The 16,210-nt window shown below is 39.7% G+C and overlaps 1 protein-coding gene across 4 annotated transcripts in view; it reads left to right on the forward strand.

Annotated features, from left to right (window-relative positions):
- The window catches only part of cnnm2b (cyclin and CBS domain divalent metal cation transport mediator 2b), a 60,431-nt gene that overhangs the window by 14,811 nt on the left and 29,410 nt on the right, over positions 1 to 16,210 (forward strand). For 3 of the 4 annotated variants that reach the window (XM_004538961.5, XM_004538959.5, XM_004538960.5), the window contains exon 2: positions 14,969 to 15,112. The exons of the other annotated variant lie outside the window; for it this stretch is intronic. In XM_004538961.5, coding sequence (XP_004539018.3) covers positions 14,969 to 15,112 — 144 coding nt within the window. The remainder of the gene's footprint in view (positions 1 to 14,968; positions 15,113 to 16,210) is intronic. 4 annotated transcript variants of the gene reach the window in all.

The following is a 16,210-nucleotide window of genomic DNA, read 5'->3' on the forward strand; positions in this document are numbered from 1 at the left end:
AGTAAAAAGAAAAATAAGGCCCATTCAGGCTGTGCCTCAGAGAGGGACAGAAGACTCTGCAGCTTGGTCAGCCTAGTAACCAGGCTCTGTGCAGCACACTAAAGGAAGCAGAGCCACTTGCTTGTGTAGCAAAGTCCCATCCCCCTCCTCCTACATTCCCTCTCTCCCTCTTCTCTCCATATTGTCCTCTTACCCATTTCCCTCAGTGTTATAAATTACAAACGACACAAACCTCCAGGCCTAATGCCCTGCTATGGATGCCTTCCAAGCTGCACTTTTTGGAGAGCCAAGAGGCTGGCTTCATTGATAACACCGGGCACACTGTCCATCTCTCCATTTACTGGCAAGAGGAAAAGCCCAAGACGGGCCCTTCACAGGCCCGAAAGACACCAGCGCTTTTTACAATCAGCTGATGGAGCCTACTTTCCTGAGACTTAAGCAGTGGTAGTGTTTTTATTTCAGCTGGCAATGTGAAACACATCGATAATGATTAAAACGACAAAAAAGCACCGAGCATCAGGACCTCACACTTACTCTTATGGTTTAATTCTGATTTAATTATTAATTAAACTTTATAGATTTGTAAAAGTCTGTAGGAAAGTAATCAAAGTCATTTTGAGGGACATTTGGAAAATTCTCACACTGCTGTTTCAGTTTCTCAGAAATCAGCACCAGCCACTCATTAGCATTTATTAGCAAAAGCTAATGGGCCATGAGTGCATGTGACCATTTCGTGCCCTCACATTACCAAAGTTATATTAAAGAATAAACCCACTATGAAATGGAACCAAAAAACAACATTTTAATAACATTTACCCCGCATGACAAATATGATTGTTTTCCTTTTTTTCTTCTTCTCATAATTACCAATAACCTTAAACGTAGCAGCTCATGTTAGCTGAACTGAATGTAGGTTTCCAGTAGAGTCCAACTAATGTTTCAGCCAATACTAATCTATTAAAGATTTTTTGGTATTTGCATGTTACCTAGCATGTAAAAATATATATTTTATAAACAGTTTCTGGTGTAGTTTTTCCAGCAGAGTGACTCAGAGTTCATTGTTTGAAATGCTCATAGCGCTGTCTGCTGACAGAAACAATGATAGAGACAAGGCAAATGATACAATTGTATAACTTAGCATTTTACCTTGTTCAGCTGACATTTATCTACTTATGTCAACTAGTTACAGCTTACCATATGCTATATCTATATCTATATATATATATATATAGATATAGATATAGATATATATATATATATATATATATATACATACCTACCTATATAATTGATTGCACCAATTTTCCCTGTTTGTGTAATCACACCTTAAAGGTCAATTTTGAGTCACAAAAGCTCTGATCGAGCATATGGTAAGCTGTAACTACTTGACATAAATGCTTTTATGGAAATCATAAAATAATTTTTCTGCAGGAAAAGTCCAAAATGTCTTTCGGGATACCAACAACAAGCACTCTGTGGCATTAACCATGATTCAGTAATCACGTGCAAAATTAAGTGCCCGTTGTGCTGTTGATGCTATCAAGGTTAACAACCTTTTTGATCTGTTTTGCTGTCAGTATCTGAATTTTTTTACTGCCTTCGGATCAGTATTGAAATTGGAATGAGCCCCAAATATTGAGCCCCTGGTTTGCACCTACTTTCCGCTGCAGTCACAATAATAGGTTTGGTTTCTGCTTTCAATTTACACATTTTACCAGTTTTTCCACGTTTCAGTTGTTTTGCTCACTTGTTATCTTGTTGAAGAACGTGTCTTCAAGTTCAAGTGGCTTCACCTCTTTCATGCTTATACATTTGGATGTATCAAATCATAGAAGAACTCTGACTCAGGTTTTCACAATTATTTTGTACAAGCATGAAAACAGACAGAGTAAAACTTTTTTCCTCAAAGTGGCACAAATAACACAAAGGCATTTAAGTTGTCAAGACTGTTTTCAGTTCTGCATTCAAATGAAGAAACCAAGCAGGAAGAAATCAAATATCTGCCTATCTGACTTTGTTGTAAAGACGCAGATGCATTTTTAGGTCATTCAGGACTCTTGGTATGCGTGCGGTGGACCTTTTCCCTCTCTGGCGTCTCCCAACTAACAGCAAGAGAGGGAACTGCTAGTAGAGCCCCACTATGGGTTGCAGGCCCCAGCCACTGCTCCAGCTGACCCTTCGGGCCCAGATTCAGCCTCTAAGCTTTAACCCTATCCACAGCTGACTGTCCAGCTTGAATTATTATTCCTGTCCTGTGTGCTTCCACTGCAGATGGCTGTTTAATCAAAGCTTGAAGTTCTAATTTCTTGCTTTAGGGACACAGCCGAGTTTGTTGACTTTAGTAAAGTCATCGGAAAACCAAGTTTAGTGCAAAGTGTGACGTTATGACTTGTAATCATTAATGACAATTGACCTTAAGATGAGTGAAAGAGTTATTTATGACCATTGAAGTGTTACAGGGTCAAGGCCATAATCATTTAAAAAGAGTTATTTTAGATCATTTCTGGGAAATGCATTATTTTCATTGCCCTGGGTTTTCTTGAATAGTACCTTGGATTCTTGTTTGATTTCTTTTTGGTCCTAGTGTTGTTTTACTGTGAAGGTTAGTTTTCTGTTGTGTGTCCTTCTAGTTACTTCTTTATTTTCTTATTTGTTATTGTCTGCTCTATAGCAATTGTCTTCACTTGTTCCTGATTGTTTTCACCTGCGTTTTGATAATCAACCCCTTTGTATTCTTTCACAGAAAAAACAGAACTTTCTTCTGTGATATCATCTGATGTCATGCTTGACGGATATAAGCTATTGAGGTTTTTCATCCTTATTTCTTTCACTTGTGCTTCTCATTATTTAATATTTAGCATTTTATCACTCACTCAGATTCCAGTCAGATAGGCCGAGAGAACAGTCAATGATTTTTTTGGGGCACCAGTGGTTACGATGGAAAATGTTACTATTTGGCAACTGGTTCTTGTTGGTTGCTAGTTGTCATTAGGTAACATTTGCTTGAGAAAACCTCTTTGTGATTGCTTTGGTCACTAGCGAATTGTCACCTTTGCCTGTAGTTTACATAGTCTTGTCTACAAACTTTCATTGGCTGCCAGCCAAGCAGTTGTAAAACTTGAAAAGGTGAAACACAAACTGTAATAAAAAAATCTTTACCTCCAGAGTAAATGTTGTAACTCAGTGTTGCAGAATGATGTTTCGAAAGGTGCAGCTTTTACTTTGAAAGCAGACAGTCTCTGGTTCCAGTTTGTGTTGGTCTTATCACAGTTTTACTATCATTCTTAAGAAATAGTTGACTAGTGTTTGCAAGCAAGTCTGTGTCTTCTGCTAGCAACCTGAACAATCGCCCAGAGGATTTTAGTGCAGCAGTGTATGCCTCCAACAACCAGTCCAGTAAAAGATTTTTCCCCTGGTAACTGGTGGTTAGTGGTCTAACCATGTTCTAGATGAGGGGTCTCAAACTCCAGTCCTCGACGGTCGGTGTCCTGCAACTTTTCCATATCTCCCTGCTGCAACACACCTGAATAAAATTAGGAGGTCATTAGCAAGACTCTAGAATTTGACTGCATGCTGAAGTGGCAACCCCTAACCCTACTCAAGTAAATTTAAGTAAATGTAAGTGTTTGGAAAAATGTACTTCTAAAAGTACTTTTATTGGACCATGTTCATTTACTCATAAGCTGCTGTAACATGAATCAAATGGTTGAATTGCCATCTCAGCATGCAGTCAAGTTCTATAGTCTTGCTAATGACCTACTAATTTTAATCAGGTGTGTTGCAGCAGGGACACATGGAAAAATCTGCAGGACACCAGCCCTCGAGGACTGGAGTTTGAGACCCCTGTTCTAGACCTATGTGAACGGGCCTTCAGGAATTGATTTCACTGGTGGTGGTTACGACTACAACCCAGAAACCATCCGCGATCTGAGAGTACACATTTTTCCCTCACAATCCTTAGTTTGTCAGATTGTTGGTAAATGGTCTATAGACCTGTGTGGCTGGGGCCTTATTCAGTTGACCCTATAGGATTAAATGTCTAGCATCATATAGTTAGTGGTCATGTGGCTGCAAAACCTGAACATATAGTCCATTCTTGGACTTTGTTGTTATGCTTTGCTGATGAGCACTGCCATGTTTTGAGCTTGTGGCCTTTTTTTCTTTTGTACCATTAACACAATATGACTGGGAGGTACGGTGCAGTGGTACACCACCACTGTTGGCACTGTAGCCTCACAGAAAGGGAGGTCTTCAGTCTGAATCTGCCAGCTGTCAGGAGCTTTTCTGTATGGAGATTGCATGCTCTCTCCGGGTACTCCAGCTTCCTCCCATATTTCAAAAACAAGCTTGTTAGGTTAGTTGGTGATTCTAAGTTGTCTGTAGGAGAGAATATAAGGGTGAATGCTTGCCTCTCTGTGGCAATCTGTCTAGGCTGCCTCTCCAACATGACAGTTATGACAGGCTCCAGCCCTCCTCCGACCCCAGCTTGGAAAAGCAGTTAAGAAGATAAATGGATATTCTTGGCCCAAACATTTAAATGAAAGCACTTCAAATGTGGAAAAACTATGGAGAAATGATAAAAGCTATTTATGTGTTCGGTGTCATGGTGTATGGTAGCCTACCATACACCATGAAATAAGTCATTTTTAAACTATATAATATTTAAACAGGAGTGAAAAACTCAGATGTTAAAATCACTTGACTGGAGTTCATGTTTACATATTTATTTATGCAGCAAAGTTTGAGAATCATCACTGATGATTCTGTGGAGGTAAGAAACACAGGGACCCGGGACGTTTTTGTAGGTTCTGTGTTTTCCTTCACATTCTTAAAGCTTATTGCAGAAAGAACAGGAGCTTTTTTATTCAGTACTTAGCTCATTGTAGCTTTAAGGATTTTGCCCTGTGGCTAATTGTTTTTATTGAGGCATTAATTATGAGTTTTAAAGCTCTGAGTACTCCATGCCAAGAAATGTGTGTTTTTATGCGTTTGACTAACTTGCTCTTTCTGTGTTAAAAATGAAGAGTGCATCTAATGATTCGACTGCTGGTGTGGCAATGGAATAAATTGATTCATTATTTTGATATTAATTTTTAAAGTTTAGCAATTTCTAACAGACATTTGATAAGTAGTCTAATAAAGTCACTGTGATTGCTCTAAACATGCTAGAGATTTATTGCATTATTGCATTGTCACACTTCATTACTGTATATACAAAGTATAAAAATTGTAGAAGAAATAGATTAAAAATTGAATGTTGTTCAAAAACAAAATACTACAGCAAATGATCTTTATCACACAGCCACCATTTGATTATTTAATTCTCTAATATGTTGATACTTACTGATCAGGTCTTGGTATTAGCATGCTATTAAGCACTTTCTATGTAAAGACAATTTTTCGTTCAGAAATGACCACAAAAATAATACAAAACAGTTTTTCTTTCATTTTTGCTTTTTTAAGATACCCTCAGTCCTCGTCATCCTTGTGCGATGTGCTAACCATTCAGCAGTTGCAACACTCACATAACAGAGCAGCACCTGACCGCAGACTCATTCATTTATCCGCACTGGTTTCCCATTGATGCCTCTCCTTATGACTGAGGCCCAGAGGAATCTCCACCCAGGGGACCTTTCAACAACAAACGCAGCCAGCTATGACAGCAAGCTGCTTCTCTGAATGAACAACAATGTCATTCCAGCAGTGTGTGTGTGGCTGTCCTGTATTTGTGTATGTGTGTGTGTAGTCAAACACCACTGGCTAGTAGCAGCAGAATGATCTTGTGACCAAGGCCACTTAGTGACGCTTTGGAGCTGGAAGTGGACTTAACTTTTGTCCATTGATTGATTTGTCCATGCTATTGCTTCATTAGAAGACCTACCAGTGCATCAGTGACTGAACACAAATGCTGAAATAGTTGTTTTTACCTAGAAATAAGTCTGATGTGCATTTCCACTTTGGTTGATGTGCTGTCTCAATTCAGTAGCTTAGTAAACAATGTCACTGAGTGTATCAAGATTATTAGTTGTGAACAAGACAATATCTCTAAATTCCAGGCTGAAATATCTCAGATCTTGTGAAAGGCAATTTAAATAACCGACATTTAAAATAGGAAGGCGTCTATTTCAGTCTTTGCACTCGTTTGATCATATATTTGGTGTCCGCAACAGAATAACTGTTTTGTTTTGCTGTTAAAATAATGCTAAACAGTAAAAATAGTAATTATAGTAGTCATTTTCAGTTTTGTGTGTCTGAGTTTGTGTTCACATGCAGTTGTATATTTGTCCATGCAAATGAATATTAGCTCTGTTTCTCAACTGTTTAGTTGATTGACTGGTAAATTGCAGGGTAAGTGAGTCAGTCAGTGAGTCAATTGTTCAGGCCAGTGTTCATCTCTGTCCAAGTGACCCTGATTGTTTATATTTGTGACAGCTATGGACCCAAATGTGCATACTGAAGATTATGATTGTTTGGGAAATGATTGTTGTTTTTAAAATCTGAGCTGTTTCTCCTCATGTCCCCCACAGTTTCTTACAACATCACCCATTTGGAAGTTGATCAGTGATCAAAGTCAAAGCAGTTTGTTTTGTTAGTGAGAAAGCAAAGCATGCCTCATCCGGTGATAAATTTCCCAAATATCACATGTGCTGATGAGTATCTATAAAGGTTATTGTTATTAATTAAAAGAAACATGGGGTTAGTTGTAAGTTAAAAGGGTTGGTATAGTGAGCAAGGTCTTGTTTAGTAAAGAGGAAATCACAAAAATGCATAGCATGGTGCTTCGGAGCAGAGTTGTCCTTCTCACCCCTGAAGAAGAAAGCAGAATGTGGATACTTATATATATATATATATAGGGGTGCAACGATACACTAAATTCACGGTTCGGTTCGAAACTTTGGTGTCACGGTTCAATATTTTTTCGATACAAAAAAAATGTTCATGCCTTTTTAATGTCATTTATTAAATTTTCACGGCACATTCCGCACCACATCTCTGTGCGTTCATCATTTGTTTGAAGCCAGCTCACCTCCTGCAACTACTTTTCCGAGAATACGTGCTTCTTTTGTGGTTCGGACTCCTGACATTTCTTTGGAGGTGGAGGAACACCAAAGTAATTGCTTAAAGGAGCTTCTTGGACATCTTTAAGAGTTCTAAACAAATGTCTGTCCTCCTGAAAATCTTATGTACGCAAACACGCGTTGCAACTTCTTATCTTGTGCGCGTTTTTTATTTTGACAGCGAATGCGCACCTGCGGACCACTTATGTGCAGCCCTGGTTATATAGCTCATCATATTGCAACCACAGAAATTATTTTGTCCATGAAACCATAAAGCTGCACTTTCTTTTTGCCTTATAGTCTGATTTGTCATAACTTTTCCGTTTTGTGGTAAGCCTTTCTTTGGCTGTCACTTCTTCACCCTGACCTGTCTTATTTGGCTCAGCAGAACTGAAATATATATCCTGCTGCTTTTACACACGCACTCACATAACGCTCAGCGATTCTCTGCGCGATCAACCTCTCACATGTTTAAGCTGCAGGAGATTTCACTTGTCATGTTTGCATAGTAAGCTAACGATTGATAAGACGATGTCAGAGGAATTGGTGCGCAAATTATCATCACTCACCAATCAGTGCTGTCGCTCTCTATACACAGTTCGCGTGATTGCAAAGTGAAAGCAAAAAACAAGCGCAAATTCAAACGCGATTTCAATATGTCACATATTGACAGTGGCTCACCGATGCCAATGACATAATTACCCAGCTACATTTCTGAAAGAATGCAAAAGCATTGACATATATTTTTCCTTCCTACGATAGGCCGACGGGCAGGGCAGAGATAGATTTTGGTAGCCCGACTGGAAAAATCGCTAGCCCCAGGACGTCGGGCTAGCGATTTTGCGAGCCCTGCATCTGATCGAGGAATCACTCATCTTTGGAAAAGAGAGTTTATTACAGAGAAATGGCTCTTTCCAAAATAAAAGCTATACTATACGCTTCTTCTGGGCTATATTCTCAGCAGCATATTAAACATATCAGGTCCCCATAAGGAGAATCATGTGCTAACGGCTGTCTAAATGACTCGGGTAAAGTTTGTAGCATGCATGCTTGTTGTTTTTGTCTGGCTCCACTTGTCTTTGCACTAGGATGATGTCGGTGTAAATGTGCAGTCATATTCGTTGTGTTCCCACTAGTGCTGTCAGCGTTAATCTCGTTGAAATGACGTTAACGCCACAACACAGCAAATCTCCGTTAACGAGCTACCGCGGCTCGCCCCGTGCATGGGGCTGGACGGCCAGCACGTTAACGAGCTAACTGCGCTAACACACTAGCTCCCACCCATTTAATTGAGCATTGCGTGGCACATCCAACATACTGTTTTACTTTAGTCCATGACGCGCTTACCTTCAGGGTCATACGTCACATGAAAACCAAAATAGTTCCAAACGGCAGATCTGAATGAGGGTGGGGGAGGTTCAATTTGCCATGTTGCAAGGAGAGCTTAACTTCTGTCTCGCTAGCTTGTCCTGCGCTCAGTGAATCTGCGTTCGACTACTCCGCCTAGGCTGCACTGTCGAGTGCAGATCCACTGAGCGCTCAACACAGACAGCATCGTCAGAAGGAAAGTTGATAAAATAAATTAAAATTTTTGTATTGTTCGATACATATGATGTTGCTCCTGAGATCACCTAGCTTGGGAGTCACTGCACTTAGTGCTCCGATTACCACTGGACCCACCGTCACCTTCACCCTCCACATCTTCTCCAGCTTTTCTCTGAGCCCTTGGTACTTCTCAAGCTTCTCATGTTCCTTCCTCCTGATGTTGCTGTCATTCGGAACTGCTACATCAATCACTACAGCTGTCTTCTTCTGTTTGTCAGCCAACACTATGTCCAGTTGGTTAGCCACCACCATTTTGTCCATCTGTATCTGGAAGTCCCACAGGATCTTAGCTCTGCAATCTCCACCACCCTGGGGGGTGTCTCCCATTTAGATTTTCAATCCCCTCAATTCTGACTACCCTCTTTTCATTATCATCTGACTACACTTCTCCAGTCCGAATGATGTTCCCATGTCATTGCTGGATATCGTGGTGGTGTGGATCAGTGAATCGATGTCTCGTTCACTCTTGGCATACAGCTTGATGTCATCCATGTAGACGAGGTGGCTGATGATTGCTCCATTCCGTAGTTGGTATCAGTAGCCAGTCTTGTTAGTGATCTCACTGAGGGGGTTCAGGACTATGCAGAAGAGCAGTGGGAACAGTACAGCTTGCTATACTTCTTAGGCACCTTCTTCATCGCGCCTTTCTGCAGCTCCGATAGTTGGCTAACCTCCCTCTGTGCTACCTTGAGCTTGGCCTCTAGTCTCCTTCTCCATGGAGGGTATTACACCTTGTGGCTGTTCAACTTGTAAACAAAAACATATTATCTATATGTTTCTATCATATAGCATTTATCAGAGCACTACGTAACTACATTTAGTACAAGCACATAACACGTAACAGCATTACTACCCTGTCTAATGAACGTAGCCTGAGACACAGCCAGATCATGATATTGTTATGTCAGTTGATACCATCTACTCAAAGATATTTAGTTAATTAAAGGAACAGTCGAAATGAATTAAGCACTCTTGGTTGACCTAATCTCTGTATCATTTTTGTAAATACCCTTCAGCAAACTGCATGCACATTATAAAGTTTGTTCAGGATCAATAAAGGTGCAAATGCCCCTTGTGTGATTTATTAAAGTGAAGTTGACGGAGCCTAGAGCAGCAGCTGCTCTGCCCCTTTAAGTAACCAATTAAGGAGCATTTGTTTCCTTATTTATATTAATCTTATAAATGCCTCAGCAGGCATTTCATGTATCTGTTTTATCTATAAATTCCATTTCTGTCTCCAGATAATACAGGCCACAAGGTGACACTATTTTATTCAGTGTGTATTCAGTCTGAATGTTTGTGTAAATAAAGAAGCTGTAAATAGCTGACATGTTACCAGGGTAAAGTTTTTATCCATGTCAATGGAAAAATGGGTGAGAATAGCCTGAAACTCTGCTCCTTTTTTTCACAGGAGGTAGATTTAGAAGAAAGACCATCCAACGAGTTCCCATCACCCTAACGTTGCACTATATTTGTCAGGGCTCAAATATTTGGAAAAACAGGGGGAGAGCGAGACAGGGAGGGGGGCAGTGATGAGTGTCCACAACAGATACTGACCCCTCATACTCCCACCCCAAGTCTCTGAGCCTTACGTGCCTATTTATAGGGGCATATTGCGCTATGGAAAAATATGACAAAGCTACATTCCATAAATAAGATGGGAATGGTGGAAAAGAGCACATGGCTTAGTCTCTGAAGGCCTAAATGGAGGTTCTCAGGCTTGGCTTTGGGGTATGGATGGATAGATGGATGGTTTATTGGTTTGGCTTGGTACAGTTATCAAGAGTTGGAGCGCTTTTAATTTGGATCTTTGACAAACTACATATGAAAATGGGCCCATTAAGAATATTACTTCCTGAATTATTGCAACCCCAATTTAGATTTTTCAAAGGTTCTTTTATTATGGTGACTGGCATTTTGGTGACTGGTTGACTGACTTTGGGGACCCAATGACTTTCCCTTTAGTGCCTCCATTTTTTCCGTCTTTAATTACATCACATCACATTGTTCTGGCTGAAGCTTTGGTCTGATATCACTTAGAATACTTAGATTAAAAAACCTAATGCACAAAATACTCTTGTTCAAAAATCAGTTTGGTTAGTTGACAAATACAAGCACTACAACTTTTTTATGACAGGTTATAATCAGTTGAAGGTTATAAATTCTGTTTACATGTGAATAAAAAGTTGCAGTGTTACCATGAAAGGAACCATATACCCTACCTTTAACTAACTAGAGTCACTTTCTGCTTCTCTCAGTACACACACAAATACACACACACACATATGTGTTTGCACAGTAGTGCCATCCCAGTTATTTTGTCTCACTGTCCCACAGATGAGTGCATACTTTCCAGTTTCCCACAAAGACAAAATAACACACAAACAAGAGGAAAAAAAATGCAGCTTCTGTGTTCCATAAATATATTATGAGACAATGACAGCCTGTTTATTTATAGCTGCTTCGCTGCCGTAGAAGCAGTGTATTTTTGTTTTTTTTAAAAAAAGAGGGAGTAGAGGTAGAGAGTAGAAGCTAACACTCTGGACCTTCTGGAGCCTGGAACTTGGCAGCGGGCCTCAGGGAGAGCGTGTCCTTGTTAAGGCCAGTCGTCTAGGGTCCTATAACCCACCACTGCTGCCTGACATCTGGGGCTATCTAGCTGGGATGAGGCTGAATGCATGCTGGGTAGTCCAGCGCACAGGCACACTGCAAACAGCAGGGTCAAGGGTCAATTCACTTTCAGTTTCATCTATTAAGGAAGCCTGTTGAGAACTACAACACAATTATTACAGTTATTCAGTGCTATGTTTGAACATTTCTGAGAAATGTCAGTAGCCCTGTAAATTACAGTTTCGGTTTATTTGTAATTGGGTGAACTGAAATAAAAAGTACACAGCGGATTATTTTGTTTTCCTTAACAACAAAGCAGTAGAGGTGCACTACCAGGAAGTGCTTAATCCTCTTGAGTAGACAGTTTAGCTGTTGTTTAATACACTGGCAGCATAAGGAGAAGGATGTACATCAAAAGGTCTGCTCCACAGGGCCGTACTGAGGTCACGCACCCACCCTCAAATCCCATGGAAATTTTCCAGTGTCTAATTGACTCAGCTCTTAAATACAGTTTGTTTAAAAAAAGAAAAAAAAGAGTTTTCCAGAGTTTAGAAGAGCATTCATTCATTCCGTATTTCCTAATTGTGCTCGGCCAAGAATATTTAAATAAAAAAGTGTAGCTCTGTCAGGAACTTTAGACCAGCTACACAAGCTAAACGTTAACATCAATGATGATGCTAAGTCATGTAGTTATAACTAATACCACGGTTGTCATTTTTTCTATGTGCCACCAGCACATTTATCACAAGCAAAGAGTAATGCTGAGGCTAATCGGTCACAGATTTTGATAGGCACTCTTGTCACTTATCCATGGCAAACTCTCTGGTAGTTGTTGAAAATTTACTCAGACTATGGGGGGGGAAGTCAGTAGATCATCAAAGTGATCATAAATTCAAACTGAACTTTTAAACCAATCCATCAAGTACTGGAAGATCATCCACTAGTGATGGAAACTCATAACAGCCGTTTCATGAGCTGAAGATATTCAGAAAAAGGTGAAATAAAGTGGACCCATGGTTTTAGAGCTGCAACATATTCTGTCAATGCATATCCTTTATTTATAATTGGCCTAATGACACATAAAACATCCAGTATAGTAACAAGAGAAAATTATTGGGTGTATCATTTTCTTATGCCCTCTGTTATCCATCCATCCAATCGCTTCCGCTTATCCTTTTCAGGGTCATGGGGGGCGCTGGAGCCTATCCCAGCTGTCATAGGGCGAGAGGCGGGGTACACCCTGGACAGGTCGCCAGTCTGTGCCCTCTGTTATATAGAACAAAATGTTGAGTCTCCTTATATATCAGTCCATGGGACAGACTAGAAACTTTGCATAAACATGCTTCTCGCTGTCATCTCGGCTTCCCACTGAGTTTCATCCTTATGTCGTTTTTAAGTAATGACGCTTACTGCCTCTGCTGAAACCCTTACAACAGTGTCATCAAGTCCTTTGGTGCTTTTGGGATACCAATGGCTGAAATTACAGATGTGCAAAGATGTTAAGGTAACCTCTGTAGAAAGAGTCGACGATGTGACTCTTTATGAGGTCTGGTAGTAGTAATTTGTAATTTGCCCCTCTTTGGTTATGTATGTGTGGATGAACATAATTTTATTTTGCAATTTAGGAAATATTTTGACATAAAAAGTCCTCCTACTCACTTTGACAAATGTTGGAGCATGTCCTGTGCATGTCATGTTCATCCTCAGGTTAAGCCAGTTCTTCCCATAAACACGATAAAAGGTTAACAAGGTAACATAAACAGTATATTAAATCGCAATCTGCATCCCCATACAACATAAGTAATGATAATGATTAAGGTTAATAAATAACATTTCACAGTATTCACCCAGTTACTACGTTACTCGTGCAGCTGAAATACATGCGAGTTTAAAAAAAAAGAAGCAAGTCGGAAAAGCCTGAATAGCAGCATTTCTTTCTCCAAATCCAGTATTTGTTTTATAAACATGAATGGTCTATTTGCAGTTACCCATGCCATATGCAGTAATGGCATGGGTAATTGCAAATGTAAAACCTATAAGCAGAAGGTGGTTTCAAACTTTGCTCTGATAACAAGCTGGATGTTTCTTCTCTTGGAAAAACAGAAATCTTTTTGACTTTTCAGATATGTACTTTTTTTTTTAATTTTCAGTTTTAAATGCAGCAGCAAACTGTTTTTTTTACTGACAATGGTTAGTTAATTTCATTTTAAACTCTATGGTGTAAAGACAGAACATGTTTTATTACAGTACAAACCTAAACGTCATAACTTGTGTTCATTAACATGAGTGAAGTGGATGTCATTAGCGAGAAAAAAGCGAGCATTGATCAATTTCACTCTGCAGTGCTGTGCTGTGCTAGCCACTCCATTTCTCTTTCCCTCCCTGGGCAGTTTAGAGTAAGTGCATGCTCAAGGACTACAGAGGTATGATTGCTTTAACCCATGAGGTGCCATTTGTGTTTGTCTCAGTAAAAAAAGCACTATGCTGAAGATATCATTTGTATGTTTTTTGACACTTGGGTGCTAAGATTTTCTAAGGCCTTCTACTTTCAGGCTCTTTGTGTTAGTGGATTTATGTCCTTACATTATTAATACCTCTCTTAAGGGATCTTACGCTGCCAGCATGTTAGGTGTAACCTGAGTATCTTTCTTGAAAGCATCAATTCTCCATCTAGCACTCACAACATTCTCACTTTCAGGTTCTAGCTACTGAACATTGTTGTGCTGTCATAGTGTTGCGAGGAAGCAGTGAGATGCTGTGCAGTATAACTCTGTTGGTCTTTAGCTCAGACATCTTTTCAGTCTGTGCTTGCCTGCATCGAAGCAGTAAAAATGAGCTGAAACAGCAACTGAGACCAGACCCTGTGATGTACCTGTAAAATAAACATACTCCTTTGTGCACACAGACGCTCCTGACACACGTGCATGCACACGTACGCAGAAGCACTCTGACGTCCTCCATGTTTTTATACCCAGGTGTATCTGCATGCAAACGGCCCATTCCGAGACAATCTGATCACACAGCGGAGGTTCGCCCGGTCTGTTCCTTTGCTTGGTGAGAATATCGCCAGGGCGGAATGGAAACTTCATTTTGCAGGGGCTAATATTAGCCTAGGCCTCTGGAAAATTCCTTTTAAATGATCACAAGCTGAGAAAAGTCAAAGAATTTGTTTAGTGTTTTGCCTGACAGTCGTCTCTGCATACACGGCAGTTTGTTTCTTTTTTTTCAGATGTTACAGCACACAGGAGGGTCCTGGGAACACAGATGTGGAAGGAAGGAGGGCAAAAGGGGTTCATACGATGAAATTTAGGATTGTTTGATTGTCTGTCTTGGTCTGAATTACTTTTTCCTGGCACTGATAACAGTTTAACCCTCACATTAGCAAGCACTGTATCCCTGGGTACAACAGTCATGCCTTCAAATCACTTTGCATCACCTGCTCTTTGTGTGATTTTGAATCCCCATAATCCCTGCTACCCTGCTACCTAACTTATAATTCCTCTTTGCTATACAGAAAAACTTAGACTATATAAAACATTTATCCATGATACACCTCAGATTGGTACATTAGACATGTTTACTCCCGCCTGTTTCTTCTCTTTTATAACCAAGCTCACTGTGTGAACCACGTTTAACCGTCTATAACATATGACTCCAACTTTATGACCTGTGTATGTGTGTGTATGATTTGCTAGGAAAATCCCACCTGGCCATAGTTCAGAGGGTGAACAATGAAGGTGAGGGAGACCCTTTCTACGAAGTTCTGGGTATTGTCACCCTGGAGGACGTTATTGAAGAAATCATCAAGTCAGAGATCCTCGACGAGACTGACCTATACAGTAGGTTCCCCTCTTTAAACTCAACATAACAACAGATACAATAAGTTCATGAAAAACAAAACGGATGATAAAATCCCTGAGAATTACCACGCTCCATGTCTCTTAACAGCATTTTTGCATCTTTCAGCCAATCATTTTAATCTCAAATCAAAAGCACTATTTCAAGATGCAACAGCTGCCTGTTGTCATTGCTCTTTGTCACTCTGACTTGGTGTCCACAAACTCTGGAGAAAATGTGCAGTTTACAAGCTAAATGTTCAAGTTTCTAACTATGTATATCTGCTGTTTGGTGCCTTGTGGGTACTGTGGGGTAGAGCCAGTTTGTGCAGTTTTTGGTTCACACTAATGAGTGCAGCGGGACTGAATCAAAGCAGTAAAGCTGGCTGCCAGAAATGCAAAATATTGTGCTAAAAACATCTCTGCAGAGCTGCAGTGATAATGCTCTATGGGTTCATGCCTATAAATGACAACTTTCTCATTATATGCAGATAATGGTAGCTTCAAACCTCTGTTCAAGAATACATTTTTGAGATGATGTGTTAATTGGAGTTTGTTGGAAATTGAGTTGTTTTGAGAATGCTACTCTTGGTGAGCATTTTATTTACTCTAAATTTACATATTTTTTACTGAGAAGATTGTCTTGTTTGTGTTGTGCACCCAACATCTGATTTTTTTTTCCACAAGCAGAGATTATTTTCAAAAGATATATATAAAGAGTTTCTTAACATGACTCTTATTTATTATTTATATTTGACGCTCTAAAGCATCTGCTAAGTTTATTCAGCATCTGAAACAATCCATTTTAGCTCCTCTGATTGGCTGCCTCTTACAAACAGAAGGTTTAAACATCAGGTGTGTCGATCGATCTATCTATCTATCTATCTATCTATCTATCTATCTATCTATCTATCTATCTATCTATCTATCTATCTATCTATTTATCTATCTAAAGTGTTGGGGAGTAACGGAATACATGTACAGGCGTTATGTATTTAAAATACAAAATATGAGTAGCTGTATTCTGTTACAGTTACTGTTTAAAAGCGTGGTATTCAGAATACATTGACTTTGTTGAAATAAATGGATTACACGGTGGTC

This window comes from Maylandia zebra, linkage group LG6, assembly GCF_041146795.1.
Source record: "Maylandia zebra isolate NMK-2024a linkage group LG6, Mzebra_GT3a, whole genome shotgun sequence".
In the NCBI taxonomy this organism is placed as follows: Eukaryota; Metazoa; Chordata; class Actinopteri; order Cichliformes; family Cichlidae; genus Maylandia; species Maylandia zebra.